The sequence below is a fragment of the Lissotriton vulgaris genome, chromosome 1_1 (assembly GCF_964263255.1).
Source record: "Lissotriton vulgaris chromosome 1_1, aLisVul1.2, whole genome shotgun sequence".
In the NCBI taxonomy this organism is placed as follows: domain Eukaryota; kingdom Metazoa; phylum Chordata; class Amphibia; order Caudata; family Salamandridae; genus Lissotriton; species Lissotriton vulgaris.
Window position 1 is genome coordinate 993,406,600 of NC_141685.1, and position 23,816 is coordinate 993,430,415.

The 23,816-nt window shown below is 50.2% G+C and overlaps 1 protein-coding gene across 6 annotated transcripts in view; it reads left to right on the top strand.

Moving 5' to 3' along the window:
* Positions 1–20,613, top strand: part of BRD4 (bromodomain containing 4) — a 1,320,550-nt gene extending 1,299,937 nt beyond the window's left edge. For 3 of the 6 annotated variants that reach the window (XM_086960824.1, XM_086960832.1, XM_086960807.1), the window contains one exon: positions 18,670–20,613. In XM_086960824.1, the coding sequence (XP_086816950.1) occupies positions 18,670–18,738 (69 nt within the window). In that variant the 3' untranslated portion in view covers positions 18,739–20,613. The remainder of the gene's footprint in view (positions 1–18,669) is intronic. The other 3 variants (XM_086960816.1, XM_086960841.1, XM_086960851.1) reach the window with 1 other exon arrangement.
* Positions 20,614–23,816: the final 3,203 nt, after the last annotated feature.

Below are 23,816 nucleotides of genomic sequence, written 5' to 3' on the forward strand. Positions count from 1 at the left end.
CGACTGCGGTGGCTGAAGTGGCCAGAGAAACCTCGCCTTCCAAATGATCCCTGGCCCTGCTGGGGGGTTATTTATGACACGTGACATGCTCACGGGCCGGGGGGGGTTTCGGGCGGGGAGCCACGATGGGCACCGCTGGACATGACCCCACTATGTAACTTTTCCATGGCCCTGTATGGACTAACAGGACTGGGACTATATGTTCTTGGAGTTTGGGTGTTGGGGAGTGGGTGGGTGGTGGGTGGTGGGGGGGGGTCGGGTGCTTGGATCTGGGCATTGGGGCTCACGTTTTGAGTCCCTGGAGTTGGAACGGGGAAGGGGAGGGTGGGACATGGGTTCAGTGGGTGTGGTTTGGGGACTGTGGGTAGGACTGTGGGCGGGAACCAGTGTGCCAAAGGGGTTTTGTCAATGATGGGTTAGCTATGTTCCTCTTTTGCCATTCTCGATTGGAGCTGACTGTGTCTCACGGGGGTGTCGTGGGAGATCTGGTGCGCCTCAGGGAGTTGTTCCGGGATGGATTTGTTGTAATACACATTCACACCCCCCCCCCCCCCCCCCCCCCACCTCCCACCCCCTGCTTAGCTTGCTTCCTCCAGTTGGCGCCTCTTTCCGGCCCGCTTGGTGAGACGCCCTTTCTATATGTGACGCTACAAGTATGTTCCCTCCTGGGGCCGAGGTTCCCGGGGATGTACATGGGCTGGATTGATTCTTGCATTCCCATGCGCCACATACACACGGCTCTGACTCTGCGCTGCCCCACATGCCCTCCTTACCATGGCTGACACCGCGTTAAAAGTGCTGACCCTTAATGTGAAAGGGTTAAATAATACTATCAAAAGAAGGGCTGTCATCTCCTACCTAGACAACTCAGGAGCCGATATTTGTTTATTGCAAGAGACTCATCTTCTGCCAAAAGACTGGCATAGAATGTGTTCCCGCGCCTTCCCACCGCAATCCTTTTCCTCTCTCCCTACGAAGACTACCGGAGTGGCAGTTCTAATATCTAGACACTTCCGGGGACAGGTGGGGGACAAGGCAGGGGAGATTAGGGGTCGCATTCTGGCCTACACACTTCAGATTGGTGGCAAACACCTTACGGTTGGTTCTATCTACGCCCCTAATACGGGACAAGAGACATTCCTGAAAGGCGCATCTCGGAGTCACTTCAATCCTCTAACTCACTTTTGCTCTTGGGTGGGGACCTCAACATAGTCATGGACACACAAACGGATAGGTCAGTACACCGCTATGGGGAGACAGGCGCTGTTTCGGCGACTGGACTCGGTGGCTGCGAGAGAGAGGTTTGGTGGACCTCTGGAGGGCCAAACACCCGACCGCGACGCAATTCACCTTTTACTCGCACGTGCATCGCACATATGCTAGGCTCGACCATTTCTTAGGCTCCTCGGAGCTGCTCAAAACCCTCGATGAGGTTAGCATACCACCTGCGGCCATCTCGGATCATGACGCTGTGGAACTGTCGCTCAAAATCTCTGCGTCCCCTCGCCCGAGGTTCGTGGCGCTTGCGCGAAACCCTATTGCAGCGACCGGAAGTCACTAAAAGAATTAGCGACTGCATTGTCGACTACCTAGCCATCTACGACACCCCGGGGATATCTATGTCGGCTCTTTGGGGGTGCTCTGAAATCGGTCACCCGCGGCGAACTCATTGCTATAGCCTCCGCAGAGGCCAAGAACCGCAAAGCAAAGAGAGATGACCTCACCACTCGTGTCTCAGAACTTGAGAGGGTCCACAGTCGCACCTGCGCTCGATGACCTCACCACTCGTGTCTCAGAACTTGAGAGGGTCCACAGTCGCACCTGCGCTCCACGTGTTTGGAGACAACTGAAAGCGGCCAGGGCCCAATTGGCCAGTCTAGACACTGATAGGGCGGAATTTGCCGCGCTCCGCCTTCGACATACATACTACGTCGGGGGTAACAAAACTGGCCGCTTACTTGCCAGTGCCCTGAAGGCGAAGTCCCAACGTTCCAAGATCACCGGCCTTACAGACGATACCGGCACTGTCCTCACAGAAGACACTCAGATCGCCGAAGCATTCCGATCTTATTATGCCTCGCTATATGGGGCCGATGCGATGTCCCCTCAGGAGATCGATGCATATTTGAACACCACCGCGATCACCGAGTTTTCCCAAGCAAATGCTGACGCCTTGGATGCCCCCATTCGCCAGGATGGGGTGTTAGCAGCTATATCCCGTCTATGCCCGCTTAAATCCCCGGGGCCAGACGGCTTCTCAGCAGATTTCTATAAAACCTTTAGCCAGCTGATAGCTCCAGTGCTTACCAGACTCTTTAACTCTTTTGAAGGCCCTAGTTCCATCCCCCCAGATATGTTAGCAGCTGAAGTGGTGGTATTGCCGAAACCGGGTAAAAAGCCCACCTATTGCTCTGCGTTCCACCCTATTTTCTTACTGAACCTCGAACTGAAGCTGTTCACTGGCATTCTTGCTGCGCGTCTTGGTCCCTGCCTACCTGGGATTATAGAGCCAGATCAATTGGGTTTTGTGCCCAACCGACAATGCAGTGACAATACCTAGCGGGTACTCCATTTGATAGACAAAGCCCATTTTCAGGCCTCGGATTCCGCACTGCTTGCCATCGACGCTGGAAAGGCGTTTGACCGCGTAGACTGGACCTATCTACAGCGAGTACTGAAGCGTTTTGGGCTGGGTGACCGCTTTCGATCTTGGATTGCCTGCTGCTACCATCACCCCCAAGCTCGGGTCCGGTTGGGTGGCCTTCGCTCAAACCCGTTTGAAATTCAACGGGGCACGAGACAGGGGTGTCCCCTCTTCCCCCCCCCCGTATCCCCCTCCCCCCCCCCCCCCCTCTTGGCGCAAAAGGTCTGGGACAACCCCGAAATTCGGGGCATCACTTTTGGTCACGAACCCCACACGATAAGCCTCTACGCCGATGATGTAATAGCTGCTCTCGACCATCCCGACCGCTCCATACCCGCCTTTATGGAGGAGCTTGACTCGTTCGGTTCTGTCTCGGGATTTCGAATTAACAGGGGGAAATCTCTGATATTACCTCTGGGCAAAAACGCACATTCCGTCGACTCTGCCATTGGGCAGGGGAGTGGTCTCCAGCTCACCACACAGCTCCCATACCTGGGAATCACCCTCGCCTCCTCGACGGAGATGACGATAACAACTAACTACAAGACCCTCGCTGCCCAGATCCGGACGGACCTCGCGTGCTGGTCAAAGCAACCTCTCTCTCTATTAGGGAGGGTCGCGGCGGTGACGATGTCAGTCCTGCCTAGGGTCCTCTATCTCCTTCAGACCCTCCCGGTCGCACCCCCCGCGGGCACCCTAACGGATCTGCAGGCCGCTCTCCACCATTTCATCTGGGAGGGGAAACGCACGTGCATATATAAGCAGTTGGCGTACAGGAGCATGGATGAAGGGGGCCTTGGTATCCCCAATCTGCTGCAATATTTCCAAGCCTCTCAACTCCGCTATCTTGTGGAGCGGTATAGGTCAGAGTCCGAGAAGAGGTGGCTCTTCCAAGACAGGGCCATGGCTCAGACACCTCTCTGGAGAGTTCCATTCATCACCCAGCAGCATCGGCCGCGTTACCTTTTGAATTCACCTGTAACTCGCACGACTATGAAGGTCTGGGATGCGGTCGCTGTCAAGAGGGGCTTGACAACCTTCCCCTCCCCATTCACCCCCATCCTGGACAACCCGGAATTCCCTCCGGGCACTGACCCATATGCATTTTCGCAATGGCGCGGTACCGCCTGTCGCTCTGCCGGCGACCTCTTTGACCTGCGGGGCTTTCTTCCCCTCTCAGAAATCAAACAAGGATACGCGATAGAGAACCCCCACCTTTTCAAATATTTTCTGCTCCGAGACTGGCTTACCAACCCGGCTACCATCACTATGGTAGGGCGCCCAATAACAACCTATGAGAAATGGTTATTGACCAAAGATACAGACAAACATCTCATATCGGACATCTACAAAATGCTCACACAACCACCCACTCAAGGTAAAACACCGGGTCAAAGGCGCTGGGAAGCTGAACTGGGCAGGACATTAACACCCAAGGAATGGAGCTACATATACTACAGAGCCTAACACACCACACGTAATACGGCGGCCAGGGAAACCGCAGTGAAGCTGGCAATGTATTGGCACCTCACACCGGCCCGGCTTCACAAAGGAAACCCGATGCGCAGTGCACTATGCTGGAGGGGTTGTGGGGAGCGAGGCACGTTAACCCATCTCCTTTGGGGCTGTCAAGAGCTCCGGAATTACTGGGAGACGGTCCTGGACGACATTGATTCCACCTTTTGATACCGAAATCCCAAGGTTTCCGGTCTATGCTATAATGGGCCTCCCCAATGCACTCACCTTTCCCTTGAAATCAATGCGGGGTCGCCAAATGGGGATCGCCATACAGGCAGCCACACAACACGTCTTATCGCTGTGGGGCTCGACCACTAAACCCACGCACACAGGTTGGTTACACAGGCTCTGGTTCACCTTGGGGATGTAGCGCATACAGGCCACACTCACACACACAATCAATCAATCAATCAGGAGTTTGTTAAAGCGCGACTACTCACCCGTAAGGGTCTCAAGGCGCTAGGGGTGGGGCGCTAGGGTGTGGGGGGGTGCAGGTTCCATTCCATCAAGGAGGGGGTCTGTCGAAGAGCCAGGTTTTGAGGTTTCTTGCGAAGATGGGGAGCGATGTTGTCTGTCTGAGGTGGAGCGGAAGGGCGTTCCATGCTTTGGCCGCGAGGAAGGAGAAGGAGCGGCCTCCCGATCTGGTCTTTCTGGTGCGGGGGACCACGGCGTAGGAAAGCTGGGCTGATCGTAGGGTCCTTTGGGGTGCGTGGAATTTGAGTCGGCTGTTCAGGTATGCTGGTCCGGTGCCATGGAGGGCCTTGTGTGCGTGGGTGAGCATCTTAAAGGTGATTCTCGCCTCGATGGGGAGCCAGTGGAGTGTGCGCAGGTGCTGGGAGATGTGGCAGTGTTTTGGCAGGTTGAGGACCAGTCTTGCGGCGGCGTTCTGGATGTTCTGTAGCTTGCGGATGAGGTTTTTGTTTATTCCGGCGTAGAGTGCGTTGCCGTAGGCGAGTCTGCTGGTGACCAGGGCGTGAGTGACTGTCTTTCGGTGTTCGAGGGGGATCCATTTGTAGGTCTTACGAAGGAGGCGGAGGGTGTGGAAGCAGGAAGATGAGACAGAGTTGATCTGGCGGTCCATTTTGAGCTCGGAGTCCAGGATGATTCCCAGGTTGCGTGCGTGGTCTGTGGGGGTTGGCGGGTTTCCAAGGGCGGTGGACCACCAGGTGTCGCTCCAGGCGTCGGGGTTTTGGCCCATGATGAGTACTTCTGTTTTGTTGGTGTTTAGTTGAAGGCAGCTGTTTTTCATCCATTTGGCGACGGCTTCCATGCCTTCTCGAAAGTTGCGTCTGGCGGTGTTGGGCTCGTTGGATAGGGAGAGGATGAGCTGGGTGTCGTCTGCATATGACACGATGTTGAGTCCGTAGGTTCTGACGATGGGGGCAAGTGGAGCCATGTAGACGTTGAAGAGCGTCGGGCTGAGGGAGGAGCCCTGGGGGAATCCGCAGGTGATCGGTGTGGGGTCCGAGAGGAAAGGGGGGAGTCTGACCCGCTGCGTCCTGCCGGAGAGGAAGGAGCAGATCCAGTCGAGGGCCTTGTCCTGGATTCCTGCATCGTAGAGTCTGCGTATTAGGGTGCGGTGGGAGACTGTGTCGAACGCCGCTGATAGGTCGAGGAGGATGAGGGCTACTGTTTCTCCTTTGTCCAGTAAGGTGCGGATGTCGTTGCGGCGAGGAGGGCGGTTTCCGTACTGTGGTTTTTTCTGAAGCCGGATTGGGAGGAGTCGAGGATGTTGTGTTCTTCAATGAATGTGGCGAGTTGGCTGTTGATGGCTTTCTCAATGACTTTCGCTGGGAACGGGAGCAGGGAGATGGGTCTGTAGTTTTTGAGGTCGGTGGGGTCCGCTGAGGGTTTCTTTAGGAGGGGGTTGACCTCGGCGTGTTTCCAGTCGTCGGGGAACCAGGCGGTCGCCAGGGAGCGGTTGATGGTTTGGCGGAGCATGGGTGCGATGGTGTTGGCGGCTCTGTTGAAGATGTGGTGGGGGCAGGGGTCCGTGGGGGCCCCTGAGTGGATTGACTTCATTGTCTTAAGTGTGTGACCGCCCGGACTCGATCCAGAACGGTCGCTCCCCGACTTATCCTTTCCTATTGCTGCTGCTTGCATCTCACATTGCGCCCCTAACAGGATCCACCGGTATCGCTTTGTACTTTGGTGATATTTGTAATTTAACTGCATTGCGAAAGCTTTGAATTTGTTTGTGCATTGTGATTCATAGCGCTTTGACTTATAACGCCGCCCGCTCTGCTGTGTATTGTTGTGCGACTTTGTAGAGACATATACTTGCCTGCTATTACTTTGTTTGCACTCTCGGTGCCACAGTCGACTTGCTGCCCCTGCCTCGCCTCCCCTTTGACCTCCATTTTGTTGCTGCTCTTCCCAGGCCCGCCCCTCCTCCCCGCTACCGCCTCCCAGCTGCTGACCCTCCCACGCTCCGCCCCCCTCTACTATCCATTTAAGAATCATGTCCCAACGCGCAGCGTCCACGCGCTACGGCCGCGCCGAAGGTGCGCCAAAGGTAAGCCCGTCTACGCCTGTCCGCGCCAAGGCCGTGCCCAGCGCCAGAACCCCTGGTCCCCGTATTGCCCTGCCTACCCGCATTACTTACAACGCCTCCACCCTCCTTGCACTAAACCCCGGCCGTCGCCCCAACTGCGCCCAAGCCGCACCTGGACACACCCATGGACCCTTCATATGCAACTCCTGAAAGTTTGACGGCACCAAGACCAACCCCACATCCACAAACCGCAAACATAAACCTGACACCAACCACCTAAAATGCATCCTGCTCAACACCCGCTCGGTCCACAGACACGCCATCGACCTGTGGAATCTACTAGACACCATGTCTCCCGACGTTGCCTTCCTTACAGAAACCTGGATGAACGCCTCCTCAGCTCCGGACATCACCATAGCCATCCCGGAAGGCTACAAGATCATCCGAAAGGACCGCTCCAACCAAACAGGAGGAGGCATCGCCATCGTCCATAGGAACTCCATCCGCATCTCAACCAGCTCAGACGTCAACCTCGCTAGCGCCGAACACCTTCACTTCCAGATCCACACCGACCCCAAGACCACACTCAGAGGCACCCTCCTCTACAGGCCACCAGGACCCCGTGCACAATTCAGTGAAGACATCACTGACTTCATCACCCCTCAACGCCCTCCCCTCCGAGGACTACATTCTACTGGGAGACCTCAATTTTCACCTGGAAAAGAGCAACGACAACAACACCACCACCCTCCTGGACAATCTCGCCAACCTCGGACTCAAACAACTAGTAAACACCCCCACCCACCACGCAGGACACACACTCGACCCTATCTTCACCTCCAGCAAACACATCTCCTTCAGTCATACTTCAGTTCTCCATTGGACGGACCACAGCTGCGTTCACTTTGTCTACAAAAAGACCACAACCCACAACCATCCTCAACCTACTCTGCAAAGAAACTGGAACAAAATCACCATCAACCAGATCTCCTCATCGCTTCTTCAATGCCCCCCTGCCCACTCATCGAACGCCAACCAAGCAGCCATTAACCTCACTCAATGGCTAACCAACAGCGCCGACAACCTAGCACCTTTGAAAAAACGTCAAATCAAACTAGGCAGCAAAAACGCCCCCTGGTTCAACGATGATCTTAAGAAATCTAAGAAACTCTGTCGCTCCCTTGAAAAGGCCTGGAAAAAAGACCCAAACACCAACACCAGGGACGCCTTCAAAAACGCCACCCGCATACACCACCAACTGATCCAAACTGCCAAGAAAGCTGCATTCAAAAACCGACTAGACAACAACGCCCACAACAGCAAGGAACTATTCAACATCGTCAAAGAGTTTACCAACCCCACTGCCAACTCCAACGACATCACTCCCTCTCAAACCCTTTGCGACTCCCTAGCTTCGTTCTTCCACGACAAAATCGCAGACATCCACAACAGCTTCGACAACCAACCCGGAGACCAACCCACCCAACCTTCTACCGTTCCTTCACCCCCCTTGAACATCCTTAATGACTGGAACCCAATCTCCACTGAGGACACCATCCGCCTGATGAACTCCATCCACTCAGGATCCCCTACAGACCCATGTCCTCACCACATCTTCAACAAAGCAGACTCCATCATAGCACCTCATCTCCAAGACGTCATCAACTGCTCCTTCAAATTCGCCACCTTCCCGGAGAGCTGGAAACACGCCGAACTCAGCGCCCTCTTGAAAAAACCCACGGCTGATCCCACCGAACTCAAAAACTACCGCCCCATTTCGCTCCTACCATTCCCGGCCAAAGTCATCGAGAAAGCAGTCAACAACCAGCTCGCCGCCTTCCTCGAAGCCAACAAATCCCTCGACTCATCACAGTCCGGCTTCCGAGCCAAACACAGCACTGAGACCGCCCTCATCGCAGCAACAGACGACATTCGAACACTACTGGACAATGGAGACACAGTCGCCCTCATCCTCCTCGACCTCTCCGCAGCCTTTGACACAGTCTGCCACAGCACCCTTTTACAACGCCTCAACAACATCGGAATGCAAGGAAAAGCACTGGACTGGATCACCTCGTTCCTCGCCGGAAGGACTCAGAGAGTCCGCCTCCCACCGTTCAAGTCGGAGGCCACCGAAGTCATCTGCGGCGTGCCACAAGGATCCTCTCTTAGCCCCACCCTCTTCAACGTTTACATGAGCCCCCTTGCGGCCATCGCTCGACAACATAACCTCAACATAATCTCCTACGCTGATGACACCCAGCTGATCCTCTCCCTCACCAAAGACCCAAACACCGCCAAAACCAACCTACATGAAGGAATGAAAGAAGTAGCCGAGTGGATGAAGCACAGCCGTCTTAAACTGAACTCAGACAAAACAGAAGTCCTCATCTTAGGCACTTCCCCTTCCACCTGGGACGATTCTTGGTGGCCAGCTGCCCTAGGAAAAGCACCCATTCCAACGGACCACGCACGGAACCTGGGCGTCATCCTGGACTCCTCTCTCTCGATGTCCAGACAAGTCAGCGCAGTTTCATCATCTTGCTTCAACATCCTCCGCATGCTCAAAAAAACATTTCGCTGGATCCCCACCGAAACTAGAAAAACGGTCACTCACGCACTAGTTACAAGCCGCCTGGACTACGGAAACACCCTATACACCGGTACCACCGCTAAACTCCAGAGAAAACTCCAACGCATCCAAAACGCATCAGCCAGACTCGTACTCAACATCCCGCTCAAAGACCACATTTCCGGTCACCTAAAAAACCTTCACTGGCTCCCTGTCAATAAGAGGATAACGTTCCGCCTCCTCACCCACGCACACAAAGCACTCTACGAACTTGGACCAGAATGCCTCAACACGCGACTATCCTTCTACTCCCCCTCCCGCCAGCTACGCTCCTCCAACCAAGCCCTCGCTGCGGTCCCACGCATCAACAAATCCACCATGGGAGGAAGATCCTTCTCCTACCTAGCGGCTAAAACATGGAACTCCCTTCCCATTCACCTCCGCCTCACTCAAAACCACCTAGCCTTCAGAAAGCAGCTTAAAACCTGGATTTTCGACAAATAATTCCCCACCCTTCCCCAAGCGCCTTGAGACCCTCTGGGTATGTAGTGCGCTATATAAATTACCTGACTTGACTTGACTTGTCTTCGGTGGTGAGGGCTGTCCAGTCATCAATCGCTGGTTTCCGGGTGTCGAGGGTGGTTGGTGAGGGTTCAGTGTGTTGGTTGTCTTCGTCGAAGTTGTCGTAGATGCTCTTGATTTTGTGGTGGAAAAAGATGCTGAGTTTGTCGCAGAGGTCTTGTGAGGGAGGGATGTCGGTAGACTCGCTGGTGGGTTGGGCGAACTCCTTGATGATGCTGAAGAGTTCCTTGCTGTTGTGTGCGTGGGTGAAGATTCTGTCTTCAATCGCTTTTTTCCTCGTTTCCCTGATGAGTTGATGGTGGGCGTTGGTGGCGGCTCTGAAGTTGTTTTGGGCTTCTGTGAATTTGGTGTTTCTCCAGGCCTTTTCAAGGCGGCGGCATGTGCGCCTGGACTCTCGAAGTTCGGTGGTAAACCATCTGGCTTTCTTGGCACGGGTATTGTTTTTCTTGAGGGGGGCTATGGTGTTGGTGCTGTCCGAGATCCATTTATGCAGGGTTCGGGCTGCGGTGTTGGCGTCGTCGTTTTCCGCGATGGTTGGGGTGGAGTTGTTGAGTGAGGAGGTGAGCTGGTCATCGGTGATTTTGGTCCAGTTTCTTTGTGGAAGCAGGTGCTGGTGTCTGTGGATGGTGGGTGTTCTGAAGGTGAAGTGGACGCAACGATGGTCGGTCCATGGGAGTTTGGTGGTGTGGCTGAAGGTGATGGAGTTTCCTGTAGTGAAGAGGGGGTCGAGGGTGTGTCCTGCTGAGTGTGTGGGCTCGGTCACGATCTGGCGGAGTCCAATGTTGTGGAGGTTGTCCAGGAGGGATGTGGTGTTGGGGTCCAGTTGATTGTCGAGGTGGAAGTTGAGGTCTCCCAGCAGGGTGTAGTTGGTGGATGCGATGGCCTGCGGGGAGATAATGTCCGTGATGGAGTTGGCGAAGGGTCCAGGGGGTCGGTAGATGAGGGTTCCTCGGAGGGCGGCGGTGGGGCTGGCCAGTATCTTGCATTTCAAAAAGCATGGCATTTCAAAAAGCATGGCTTCCTTTGCTATCCCTCCTGTCTAAGGAATTCAATGAGATCACATGCCCTAGATACCTCCGTGTTCTGCGCCTTACCGACGCTATGCAGGAATCCCGGCGAACCCCAGTCTATTCACACCGCTCACTACTGGCTTACTCTTAGACCTGTTTCTGACATATGGCACACTGGTTGGGGTGGGGGAGGGCGGGACGAGTTGGGGACGGGTGGGGGGGTTTGGGTTTTGTCCTTATTGTCTTGTCTTATCGCACTGTTTAACATTTGCTTCCTTTACATCGTATCCTTGTCTTGGCATATATACCTCCCATTTTCTTCCATTTTCAGGGAAGACATGCTTGTCTGTCCCGTCCGCTGTATATGCCAATTGCCTTTCTACTGTGTCACGATGCCCATTGATGCCTTTAAAATCAATAAAATACATTTGAAACAAAAAAAATAACAATTAATACATTTAAAAATGATCATTTCCAAAACCTTTGAAATTCACTGAAAAAACCATAGGTTTCAGCCACGTTATAGTTAGGAATTAGCATTTAAAAAACCTTAGAAATTCACTGAAAAAACCATAGGTTTCACACATGTTCTAGTTAGCTGGACATTTCACTCATACAAAACCATTGAAATTCCCCCGTTATAGTTAGTTCAGCTAACTATAACTCGCGCGCCCGCAATGCATTGCTGATGACGTCACTTATTACATCACTCATGACATGGTCGGTGACGTCACTCATGACAAAGGGCAGGAGTCCCGAAATGCATAGGGAAGTGCACATCGCTAGTTGAGCTCATATTAATTGAAGAAGCAATTTATACAATTTTTGGAAATTTGCCTTTATCAGAATTTCGAACACTTGAATGACAGATTGGAATGTTATCAACAAGTGAATTGCGTTGGAAATAGGCGCTTTTTTGTTTGGATGAACAAAGAATGGTTATCGATTACTGTATTCCAGAGAAAATATTACACTGTTACTACTAACTAGAGACAGAGTCTCTCAAGGAGTGCCTGCCGAGCACAGTGCCATTTGATTGACACTGCATCTTGTGTTATTACAGTTTCTAATCCCCAAGGGTCAGACGGGGACCACACCCGGAGGCACCCAAAAGAAGCTATTTGAAAATTGAAAATTACCAACATCGAAACACTCCATTGACCACACAAGGTGTGCCGCACACCAAACACCATTTCTAATCGTAATAGAACGTGCACATCACACCCTTGGCCCAAGACCCAAGCCGGGGGCCCTGCCGCGACCAATCGTGGCTAAACTTCACAATTACAGGGACCAGGACACCGCTTTGAGACTGAGAAGCAGCCTCTGAACTATGAGGGCAGCACGCTATCCCTGTTTCCAGATTTTACGGCTAGTGTGCAGGAGGCTAGACATGAAACGTCAACTACAGGAACTCGGCATAGACTATGCACTGATGTATCCTGCCAAATTGAGGGTCAACAGACAGGGTCGCTCTACTATTTTTACGGACCCGAAGGTGGTGCAGAAAGCCATGAGGGACTGGCACAGGGATAATCGACAGGCACCGAGAGACGGGGGAGTGGAGGAGGCGGCAGGAGGTCCCTTGGAAGAGCAGGAATGAGTCTGCTGTCGGCTATCTGGTGAGGTGCTTGATCTACAGGGTCTGCTCCGCTGCAGGACTGTTGGGTTTGGCCATTGGTGGGTGTTGGACATGGAGGGCCCCTGCTGACTGCTGAACTTGCACGCTAACGCTGTTTCCAGAACTGAAGGGGTGCACGTGTATTCTACGTGGGGACTCCATGAATGGGTACCCTCCTATCTGCGCCTTGTATGATTTGCTGCCTTGGTGGTTCCTTGATTTTCTTTGATCTTAGTATTTGCAGGATGTTGCTCTGATGGGATGTGCGCAGTGATGTTGTTTCTCTTCCTGCTTCACGAGTTGATTCTAGACTTCTACATTGCTATAGCCTAAGCGAGAGCATTCCAGGTGGGTGTGTACTGGAGGGTTGGGGCGAAACTTTGGAACTATGCGATGTTGGGAGCCTGACCCACGCATTGCTATGGAACACAGCCTAGTACTTTCAGAGGAATTGACGCTATACTACCTTCTTCCATGTGGAGGCGGGGGGGGCGGACACACACACACACACACACACACACACACCCCATGCCAATAGCGTATTAGGGGGCGAGTCAATTGTCACGTGCACCCTGTCTTTACCTAGGTAGGTTATATCTAGCAACACTATAGTTCATTTAAATCAAGCCCGAGAAAGGTGCTTGTAGAGGTTGCATGCGTGCCCTGAACTCGTGTATTTCTATGTTCTCAAATGCAATAATGTAGCTCTGTGAAATAAAGTATTTGTCTAGAATCGCACAGCTTGGTCAAGGGGAAAACTGGTAAAATTCATAGGTTTTCTGATTTCACATTCAGCCACTAGGTGGAAACTCATCCCCTCTCCTGTTTTACATCAAAGGTTAATGTTTTTAACTTCATTCTTGGCTCATTAGGTTATAGCTTGGGTGGCTGGTAGAAGCCATATTAAAGCTCAGCTCCTTTCCAAAAGGGACGTTTGTCAAGTACACACCTCTGTACCCATCTACAGACAAACAGTAGAGCCAACCACATCTAAAAGTTGGGCAACCACAGCACTGCATTGGACTGCCAAGTCGGCCTACAACACCAACAGAAACCAGCATTTGCAATGCAATAGGTCGCGCATTTTGAGCTATTGGCATTGCTAAATAATATAACACCAATAGCTCAAACTTTAATAATGCGAGACCTATTGCATTGCAAATGGTTGTTTCGTCATTCTGATTGGGAGTTCGTGTCAGAAATCTATTTTCTCCAGACGTCTGTCCTGTGACAGTATCAGACTCACAGTGTGTGGTTTGCTTCCCATTCGATAAAGGAAATGCCAGAAGATTCTGAAAATGCCATTAAAGGCATATGATTAAGAGCCATGCTGCAAGATATGAGGACTGAAGAATAGAGGAAAGGGAAGCTATAAATGGAGAAACACCTATCAACCAGCCACTTCCTGAGAAACACATCACAGATGGCAATCTAGGGCCCATCACACTATTCTTCAACACTGCATGCTTATTTAGCGATGCTGCCATACTGCTTAAAGCAGGTCTCGAAGGGCTAGATGTACGATGCTTTTTTTAGGTTGCAAACGGCCCGATTCACGGAATCGGGCCGTTTGCGACTGCAAAAAAGTCTGTTTTTTAAGGTACTGAGTCCTATTTTGGCATTGGGTAACCTATTACTGAATCCGGTATTAGGAAGGGGCTTGTTAAGGGCGTCCCTACCTAATACTGAATCGCAATGGTATGTGTGAATATTTAGCGACCGAAATACGATCACAAAACATTCACATTTTACTCCCTACATCAAGTAGGTGGTAACCCATTTGCAAACGTGAAGGAGTCCCCAAGGGATCCCTTCCCCTTTGTGAATATTTGTAAGAATGTTTTTTAACTGCATGCCTCCTCTTAAATAGTGAAAACAAAAAGTAGCATTTTTCTTTTTGAGAGGCATCTCCTTCTCCTTCAAGGAAATCTGACTGCATAAAAAAAAATAATGGCTTTATTTAAAAGCAATCACAGACATGGTGGTCTGCTGAGCCCAGCAGGCACCATCTCTGTGGTTTTTACAATTACCAATGGATTTTCTGAATATTAATGAGGTAGGTCTATTTACGATCCACCGGGAATTGCTAAATGTGTGAAACACACATTTGTACATAGATGTTTGCAAATACCAAATCGCATATATTTGCTATCTGATAAAGACTACTAGCCGCAGATTCCTTCACGTAGAATTCCTTCACGTAGAATTATCCCCAGGCGTGAGACTGGATCCGGAAACTTTTTGCCACAGCCTCCCTGCGTGCCATCACGCGACTCCGCCCAGGCGTCGTCCACGCACGTGAAGTCAGCGAGGTCACATAAGACCCGCCCCTGCACGCCTACGTCAGTTTCTTCCTTTTGCGCGTGCAACGCGGATCCGGTCTTGCCTTGCCTGTTTGGGGCCCCTGTTTCTTCACCAATTGTCTTTATCTGGTGGAACAGTGTGCGAATGCCTTCAGGATTCAAAACTTGAACGTCGTGTGGGCTTCTTATGTCGGCGACGAACCCTCATCTCATTTGTATGTGGTGTTTGGGGGAGGCTCACGGCACCACTGACTGTGAGGCATTTCAACAGTTGAAGCCAAAGTCACGGCGGGAGCGTTGAATGAAACTTCTATTGGCGCGTCTCTCCAGGTCGACCTCCTCCCCTCGATCAGCTTCGGCAGACAGCTTCAGATACGGCCATGGTAGTCGACCTCGTCCTTCTCCGATGTCGTGAGAGCGTCGCTCCCCGGTGGGTAAGTGTCGCAGTTTGTCCCCGGGGGCAGGTGTTCGGCCTTGCGTGGGCTCTCCGCGTGTGATGCGGCCCCGCTTGTCGTCCTCCTATCCACCGTTTCCCGTGAGGGGGCGACGAGAGTCCAGATGGAGACAAAGCGGTGGCTTTGCGGGCCTCGCTGGCGTCTTCTCCTCCTCCTCCTTCCCCTCCTGGGGCGCCGACGGATCCCTCGCCTCGCGTGAAGCCCTCCGTGGCCCCCGGCGCGGATGGCCCCGCGCGAAGCGAGGGGGTCTGTCGGCGCCCCAGGAGGGGAAGGAGGACTGGTTCGGATCCAGGCTTGGAGGATGTGGTGCTGTTGGGGTGAGGCCACTCTGGGGTCCCTCCTTCACGCCACGGCGCCTCTGCCTCGCCGCAAACTCCCGCGGGAGTCCCTGTAGTGTCGCAGGGTGTCGCGGTAGGTCGCTGGGGCTCGAGTCGCATCCCCGAGCCCCGCTCAGCCCTCTGGGCAGGCGAAGATCGCATCCAAGGCTGAGCTGACACCGTCCAGGCGTCGGTGTCTGCTTCGGGCAGCGCCACAAGGGTGGATGACCTCTCCTCGCCCTGCTCTGGGCTGAGGTGGGGTGGGGACTCCTCGTCCCCCTCCGGGCCTTTCTCCTTCCTCCCCTCAGGTGGCTGCCTCGTCGGAGGGTGAGTGGGATATTCAGTCGTCTCTGGTGCCTCCACATGGGTCGCCGTACCGCCTCCGCAACACTCTGGGTCGAGACTGTCGGAAGACTTCGGGTCACTCCCCCGGTCCCTTTCGTCCCTCCACACAGGCGGCTGCCTCTGTGGCGGGCAAGTCGGCGCCGCCCTATGACCACTTCGGCTCCGGCCCTGCTCCGGTCCCCACTTCGGTCCCCGGTGCGGTGTGACTTGGAGGTGACCTATCCGGTCTCTCCTTCGGCGCCGGATGTTGCTGGTGTCCTACCTGAGGGTGCGGACTTCACCGCTCAACACAGAGTTCGTGCAGCAGATTCGTCTTTAGAATCTCCCTCTTCTTGGAGGCTGGCTGCATTTTGGTGTCCTCTTCCCCGGAGACTGGCCGCAGCGTGGTGTCTTTTTCACCGGCATCGAAGGGTGGCTCCCTGCCCTTTCTGAGGCCGAGGTGCTTGTCGGAGGAGCGGCAGGTACCCCATTCTTTGGTGCCTTCTGGCTTTCAGGTCTGGCCCTTGCCCGTCGCGCTTGGCTTCGGGGACGGCCTTCTTAGTCTACAGCCGTCACCCACGGATGAGCTGATTTCTTCTCCCCAGGGCCCTACAGAGGCGGTGCGGCCTTCGCGCACTTGGTGTCCACAGCTGTGGGCATTCTGCGCATGGGGGACCCGATTGCTCATTTTCCGGTGGACTGTCTCTTGGAGGTTCTCCACCAGCGCTCTCGTGGGAGGCATTTCTTACTCCCTTTTGAGGGTTCGCTCCTTTGTTCTCTGAAGGAAACTTGGAAGCTTCCTGCCTCTGGAGATCTGGTGCCTCAACATCTTCTGCACCATCCCCTTCCGGCGCCACGTGACCCGGCGTGCCTCTCCCGCCACCCCTCTGCTGCCAGTCCGCTCTTGAGGACCGATTTTCCCTCTCTACCACCACTGTTGACTCCGCCGTCCCAGGAGGACCGCTGGCTGGACTCTTGGGGGCGCAACATGTTCACCTCGACCAGCGCGGCCCTGAGGGTCCTCAACACCTTGTGTGTATTGGCGAGGGCTTCCTCTTGTCTGTGGGACTCGGCTGAGTCTCTGGGTTCCACGGCTTCCCAGGAGACTGTTCAGGTGGACTTACGGCATCATGCTTTGGATGGCTGGGAGCTAGCGGCGTTTATTCTCCGCTCCGGACATCTCGGGGGTGTTGGGCCGGGCTATGGCTTCCTCAGTCGCCCTCCGTCGCCATGCTTGGTTTCGGACGGTGTGTTCACTGAGAACATTTGGGAGCGACTCATTGATCTTCGTTTGATGGCAGCCTGTTGTTCTATGCTCCGGCTGACTCTGCCATCCAGAGGTTCCTGGCGATGCTCCGTCTTCCTCCTCCTCCTCCACCTTATTCTCCTCCTCCTCCTAAGTGACTGCTGAACTGAGCTGGGTTTGGTCCTTTTGGATGCCCTTGGTGTAGGTGGTCTTTGCTGGCCTTTGAGTCCTCTTTGCTGGGACTTTGGCATTGTTGGCTGCTGGACAGCCCTTGTTGCATGTGTGGGTGTTTTTGCTGGACTTGTTACACAGACTTGTCCCTGAGATTAGGCCTTCTGTTTTTCGTTGGGCTGACGTCAAACCGTACGCGGGTTATTTTCCCCATTTTGCTTTGCTTTTGCTTTCTCTTCTGCTGCAGAAGTTCTTCTGAAGAGGGTTCCCGTGTTTTCGGACGTACCGTACCCTATGTGGGGTAGTGTTAGCTGTTATTTAGCTATGCTCTGCTGGGGAGTGCTGGTTGCCTTCGGGATCCCGTTCTCCATGGCGTTTGTGTGTTGCTATTGCTTCTTGAGGTTGTGTGCGTGGCCCTCGTAGTGTTTGGGGATCTCTGGTTGCGCCTTACCCTTGTCTCTTGGGGGTGGATGCCCTCTAGGCTGGGGTGAGTGGATGTTTGTCGTTCCTGCCTGTTGGGGCTGTCTCCCCTTCCTTGTTTCAGGGGGTGGTTGTAAGCCTGCTACGTGTGATATGACTTTGACGCAGGTTCCCTGTCCCTGGGGGAGAGGCGGGGGATTGCTGTCTATGTGTTGGTTGGGTGGCTGCTCAGGGCTCTGCTCTGTTCTGTTCTCTCTTCTTTGACCTTGGACATTGCGGTGTTGCACTGTTTCTATGGGGTTTCCTTTTTGTATGCTCTTTCGCACACTGTTCCCATGCTACCACAGATTTTTATTTGGTGGTTCCGCGTTGTGGTGCAGAAAAGTTCTCTGAAGAAAACTGACGTAGGTGCGCCGGGGTGGCTTATGTGACCTCGCTGACGTCACGTGTCACATACGCAGACGACGCCTGGGCGGAGTCGCATGAGGTCGCCCCGACCCCGGCGCGCAGGGATGCTGTGGCAAAAAGTTTTCGGATCCAGTCTCCGCCTGGGGATAATTCTACGTGAAGGAATTCTACGTGAAGGAATCTGCGTTTAGAATCATCTCTACCAGATACATCGTAACCAAAGGTAAGTAACTCGTACATTAGGTAATCGCAAACCCAAAGCCACGTACATCTGACCGCAAACCTCTTGCACCTACCACACAGAAGTAAAAAATTTTTTTTTTTAAGTGTGCGCTTGTTTAGGCCACCATTCCATTGGGTCAGACCATTTTATGCCATTTGGTTGTCCAGCAGTGGATCTTTTATTTGTTTCACATGCCATGTTAATTTCTCATTGGCACCAAAAGAAAAAGATACCTACATGAGGAATGAGCACAAGAGAACTGCTATCTAGGTTCAGTGAACAATATCTTTTGTACTGTGCAACAGTGACATTAGTGACCTCTATTTTAAAGTGTTTCCTCTATTTTCTTTTCTGTTTACAGATGGCGGCTACAATTGACATGAATTTCCAGAGCGACCTGTTGGCAATATTTGAGGAGAACCTTTTCTGAGACCTCATTTTCTGCTTTGACTTTAGGTTCGATTTATTGCTCTCTGGCAAATCTTTGAGACTCAATAGTGTTAAGAGCCGCTGGAGAAGGAGCGAGATGGCACTACCACGAGGAGGTGGTGAGAAGAAGCCGGCTTGCTTCCCCCTTGTTGTGTACGTGCTGCCTGGGATCTTTTAGCTGATGCCTTGGAAGGACAACAAAGAGTTTGCCTTACTGTGTGACTTAAAATCATCACTTCCTCACTGGCTTGCAGAGGCTAGTGTACATGTGCTCCTAAAAGTGGTATCTGGAAACTTTAAGTCCAACAGGCGAGATAAGAAGGGGTGTTGAGTACCCCAAGACTGTTTCTATGCCAAACGTGTCCGCAATGTATTCAGGATTGCCCGCTCTTTTCGTTAACCATAAAAATATAGAGGTATGTGTGTGTGTACGTATGTGTGTGTGTGTGTATATATATATATATATATATATATATATATATATATATACACATATATACACACACACACACACGTATAGAAAGAGGGCTCTATTTGACAATGTGAGCAGAATCCACAAACGCAGTGCTGATTCGACATGGAGAGAGGCTTGTGCCAGAAGTTGGATCAAAATGATTTAATTCTGGTTTAACAGAGGAGCCAGCTGGGACAGCAACAAGAAAAAAAATGCACTCACTTGCTATTTCCCCATCACTGGCCATGCCTTCTGCATATCTTCCCACTGGCCTTCTCTTTTGTTGTTGTTTGTTTTTCATTTTCTTTTTTTTTTTTTTCTTTTTTTTTTTTTTACTGTAATTATTATTGTTTTTTTTAATTCGGGGCGTTTCAGGAGCTATTCCATGCAAGTTTTCAAAAAGGGAATTGTGAAGCAGAGTTTTTGAGGGTCTGTGTGGCATTCTTACCCAACAACCATCCCATCTCTCCAGTTAGTCTTAGATCCAAGCAGTTTGTATCAGAACTTTGAGTGCTGGCTCAACCTTGCCCGGTGTGGAAAGTGAGAGGAGTAGTGTTCCATGCTTGATGGTGTTGCTCCCCAAACCCCCACCCACCCCCTCTTTCTCCAGGCATGAAAGATGCCACGAGTTTGGAAGTAGCTGATCATCTTGTGTTGTCCATGTTTTCATCTCTTGCTGGGGTAAATAATACTATGGAGGAAGTGGGGAAACCGTTTCTGGGAAAGCTCTTGGCAGTCTGGCTGGACTATTGAAATGTGGCTGTATTTTACTATACATGTTTGTGAAAGGGAGAGAAGCACGCAAATAGGACACCAAGCTCCATAACTGTACACATGGGACACCGAGCTCCATAATTGTTCAAAGGCCCTTTTTATTTTCCTCAGTTTTCAAATGTTATTTTGGGGTTTTTTTTTGGAAACCTGTGATCTTGAAAGCTGCAGATTTTTTATGGTTTTAAAGAATTCAAAGAAAGGTTTTAACTTTTGAAGCTGGCATACTGAACAGGGTCAAGTTTGGGATAAGTTAAAATCTTAATAGCATAGCAAGGATAAAAGTACCAATAAGAATTTGTGGGGTTGGGGAGAGTTAAGTTAAGTTGAAATTGTTGACATCAACGCTGTTCCTATTAGCACGTCCTTGCAGGCACACGTATGATCAATGTATGTGTGTGCTAATTATTCATCCATTGACCATTGTTTCAGTCAGTTTTTCTTTGACAAATCTTTTGAACTGTTAACTTTGTGCCATAAATACCCACTATACAGTGCGATACTGGCGCGTCAGTATTCACAAGCTTCTGGAGTCACTTGCTTTTACTTTGATACAGTGAATATGCATTTGCTCTGTACTGATCATGGAATAAACTTGTCTCTTTTTAAAAAAACAAAAACAAAAAAAAACACAAACACAAACAAAACAAACCTGCGTCTTGATGTTTCTTTGAGGAAGCAGCATGAAATGCCAGGATGTGATGACCATGTCATGCACATTGCCGGCCTGCATTACTCAGCAAGTGCTGCGCAGATGTGGGGGTTACAACCACAAGTAGGAATTGGCATGCTTATTTATATCTGACAGTATGTTCTGGATTCTCAGTTTTGTATCAGATCTTTGATTTGGGTTCAAAATGTAAGTGTGTTATTTTGGTTTACTAGTGTGTACGGAGCTTGGCCCATGACCATACACTGTATAACTTAATTTCACAAGTCTCATCCCCTTATCCTTCTCATTTTGCTATCCTCTCCAGTTCATCTCTCACCAGGTGTACAAGTGTATGTAGAAAACCATCTCTCACCATTTATTCAAGCATATGTATAGAACCTGGATTCTTCTGACTGGTATTTCAGTTAAAAAAAAAACCTCTGGCAGGCTTGTTGGCACCAAGTTTCTCGGAATCAATTTATTCTTTATCTTCCAATTAAAATGTATGCATAGAGGATTCTGACAGGAGTTTCTGTGCAAGGGGCTCTCAGGTAGCCTCTTTTTTTGTCATACAAATGTGGTGTTGACTTTGAGGAAAGCAGCCTATTCTGAAGAAGTTAGTATTCCACGTTTAGCAGCAACTGGCAAGTTCTTTTTCTGATTTTAATTCTCAAACTACTGAATGTATGATACAGACCCATGAATTAATGCAATGACTTTGAGAGGTGGGTGGTGGATTCCGGTGTACTAACTTGAGTGTAGATTAAGATTTTACCACGTTTATTGGTAGTGTATGACAATTTAACATACATTTTATACAATAAATGGTTACCTAATATTTATAGATTCTTCCCCCCCACGTCCCCCAGACACAAATCTTGAAGGCATGATGATCCCCGACCAACAAGTTGAGCCAAGATTGAAGCTACCACAAATATCACTATTTTGTGCCACCTTTTTTCGCACATGGGAGCAGAGCTGATGCATTTGTAAGTGCAAATGGGGTTCATGCATTGGGATGCAGAGATGAGCCAAAACCGGTTAATTCATATATATATATATATATATATATATATATATATATATATATATATATATATATATATATATATATATATATATATATATATATATTGAAAACCCTTGTGGCTTGTGGCTAGAGGAGTTTTTTTGGCTATGACAATGTTTTTCGATTAACTAATCTGCTAATAGGTTGTTTGCCTTCTAGCGTGGCCTGATCAATGAGCCTTTCAGGTGCCAGTGTATCTGAGGTCTATTGATTGAAACATTGCTCCTTATTCTTGATCATATGTTCTTGACAGCATCTCTGTCTTTGGAAATCAGAGCCATGAAAGCCATGCTGCAGGCTCCAAGAATTATTAGTTTTGTTTGCATGGCGTGGAGCGGCGTAGAATAGAAAGAAACAAGATACTCAGGAGACAATTTTGTAGACACTTTCATTGCCCATTTGGCAGGGCCAACAGGCCCCACTGAGTCAGGACTGGATTAAGCAATCACCCAGCTCCTATATCAAACTATGCTATACAAGTTGTATCTACCCAATCAAAGTACTGTATTTGAGAAACTTCCTGAAGTTAATTCCTCCTGTGAGACTGACTTTCCAAGCCACAGTTTTTTCATTAAGGATTTCATTTGAAATTTGACCATGAGAGCACAAGAAATGTCTTTGTACTTTAGTATGTATGCACAACATCTCTTATTTCCATAATCCTTAAACTTTGTTCACTTAGCCCTTTCCTACTTCATTGTTACTTGTAGGGCTTTCCTTTTTTAACTTGCCATGTCACTCTCATAATCGTATCAACTCTCAACCTTTTTACTTCCTTCCCTTGCCCTAGTTGAGGTGGGAGCCTTTAGCTGGTGTCATGTTCGCCAACCTCTTCCTTTTTTTAGGAGAGTGGAGTACACCGCTGCATTGTTGCTACTGTAAAATGTGACCTCGTAACCATCTGTTTGGGAGTAATACTGGGGTACGTTCTAGGTAGTTCCATTTCTTAGCAATCCCACAAAAAGAACATTTGTAGTGCACTTCAGAACTCATTGCAACTTCTTACCAATGTGTTCTATGGCGAAAGGAGAATGACTACATTTTCAACATTTCTTACTCTTTTACTTCTTGAAGAACACAAGATCTTGAAGGATACTGACAAGTTTATTTTTGCAGCATTTAGGTGAAGCTCTTCAGTGCCTTCTTACATACTTAAGGTGAAAGCTGTTTTAGATGCTGTGCTGCGGAAACTCACGCCATTATGGTAGTCAATTGCTGATAGACTTTTAAAGCCATTTTCAGAAGTGTGCCACATGAAGTGACATACTTCTTCAGACTTCTGATCGGTAAGATATTTTCTGTGAAAAAACGACCATGTTTTAAAATATACCATAGCTGGGCAGTGCCACTTTTGATTTTAACTCATTTAAGACAGGTTAATATATCCGAGTGTTGGAACACCTTAGCAAATTGACTGTTTCCACTGATCTCGAGAAGAAGACATTCTTAATCATTTGAGAATAATTCGAGATTTTGCCATCTCTTTATGCAATAACAAACCAGAATATTCTCTGTATGGGGTAGCCTGGCCTCGTGAATGCATGGTGGCCAAAATGTGTGCAATCCGGATGCTCAGTTGATCAGGCTGTGTCCACGCAGCATAAACATACAACTTGAGAAACAAAAGGAATATTATGAGTAGCAGTTATACCAGGAAGGCAAACGAGTCCCAAGAGTGGTGTGCAGTGTTTATGCTCTCACTTCACCCCCCTATAGACAGACATATGTTCTTTGACACTCGTGTTAAGTATAGTTGATGGTTCGGTTTATGCTCTTCACTGGTGTTTGTACACTCTGTTCTTAATGTGTTTTGTACTCCGGGTCAACAAAAATGTATGCCTTCCATCTAAGGGGAGGGTATGTTTCTAGGTGTTTGTTGACATGAAATGCTTGGGTATGCCGTGTTTTCTCTCTTGTCCTTTTCTTGAAAGGAGAACCTTCTCCAGGTTATAGTGAAAACGGCATGTTGAGATTTATAGAAAAAGATATATCCTAATTAGGTTGTAGCTTTCATAAAGTGCTACTTCCGTATTTTTATGAAAAGTTTTTCTTATTAAACTCCCATTTCCCTAACCCTAGATACCACTACTTACTGTTGGCTCGTCTGAGGTGACATCATACAAGGCAAATTAT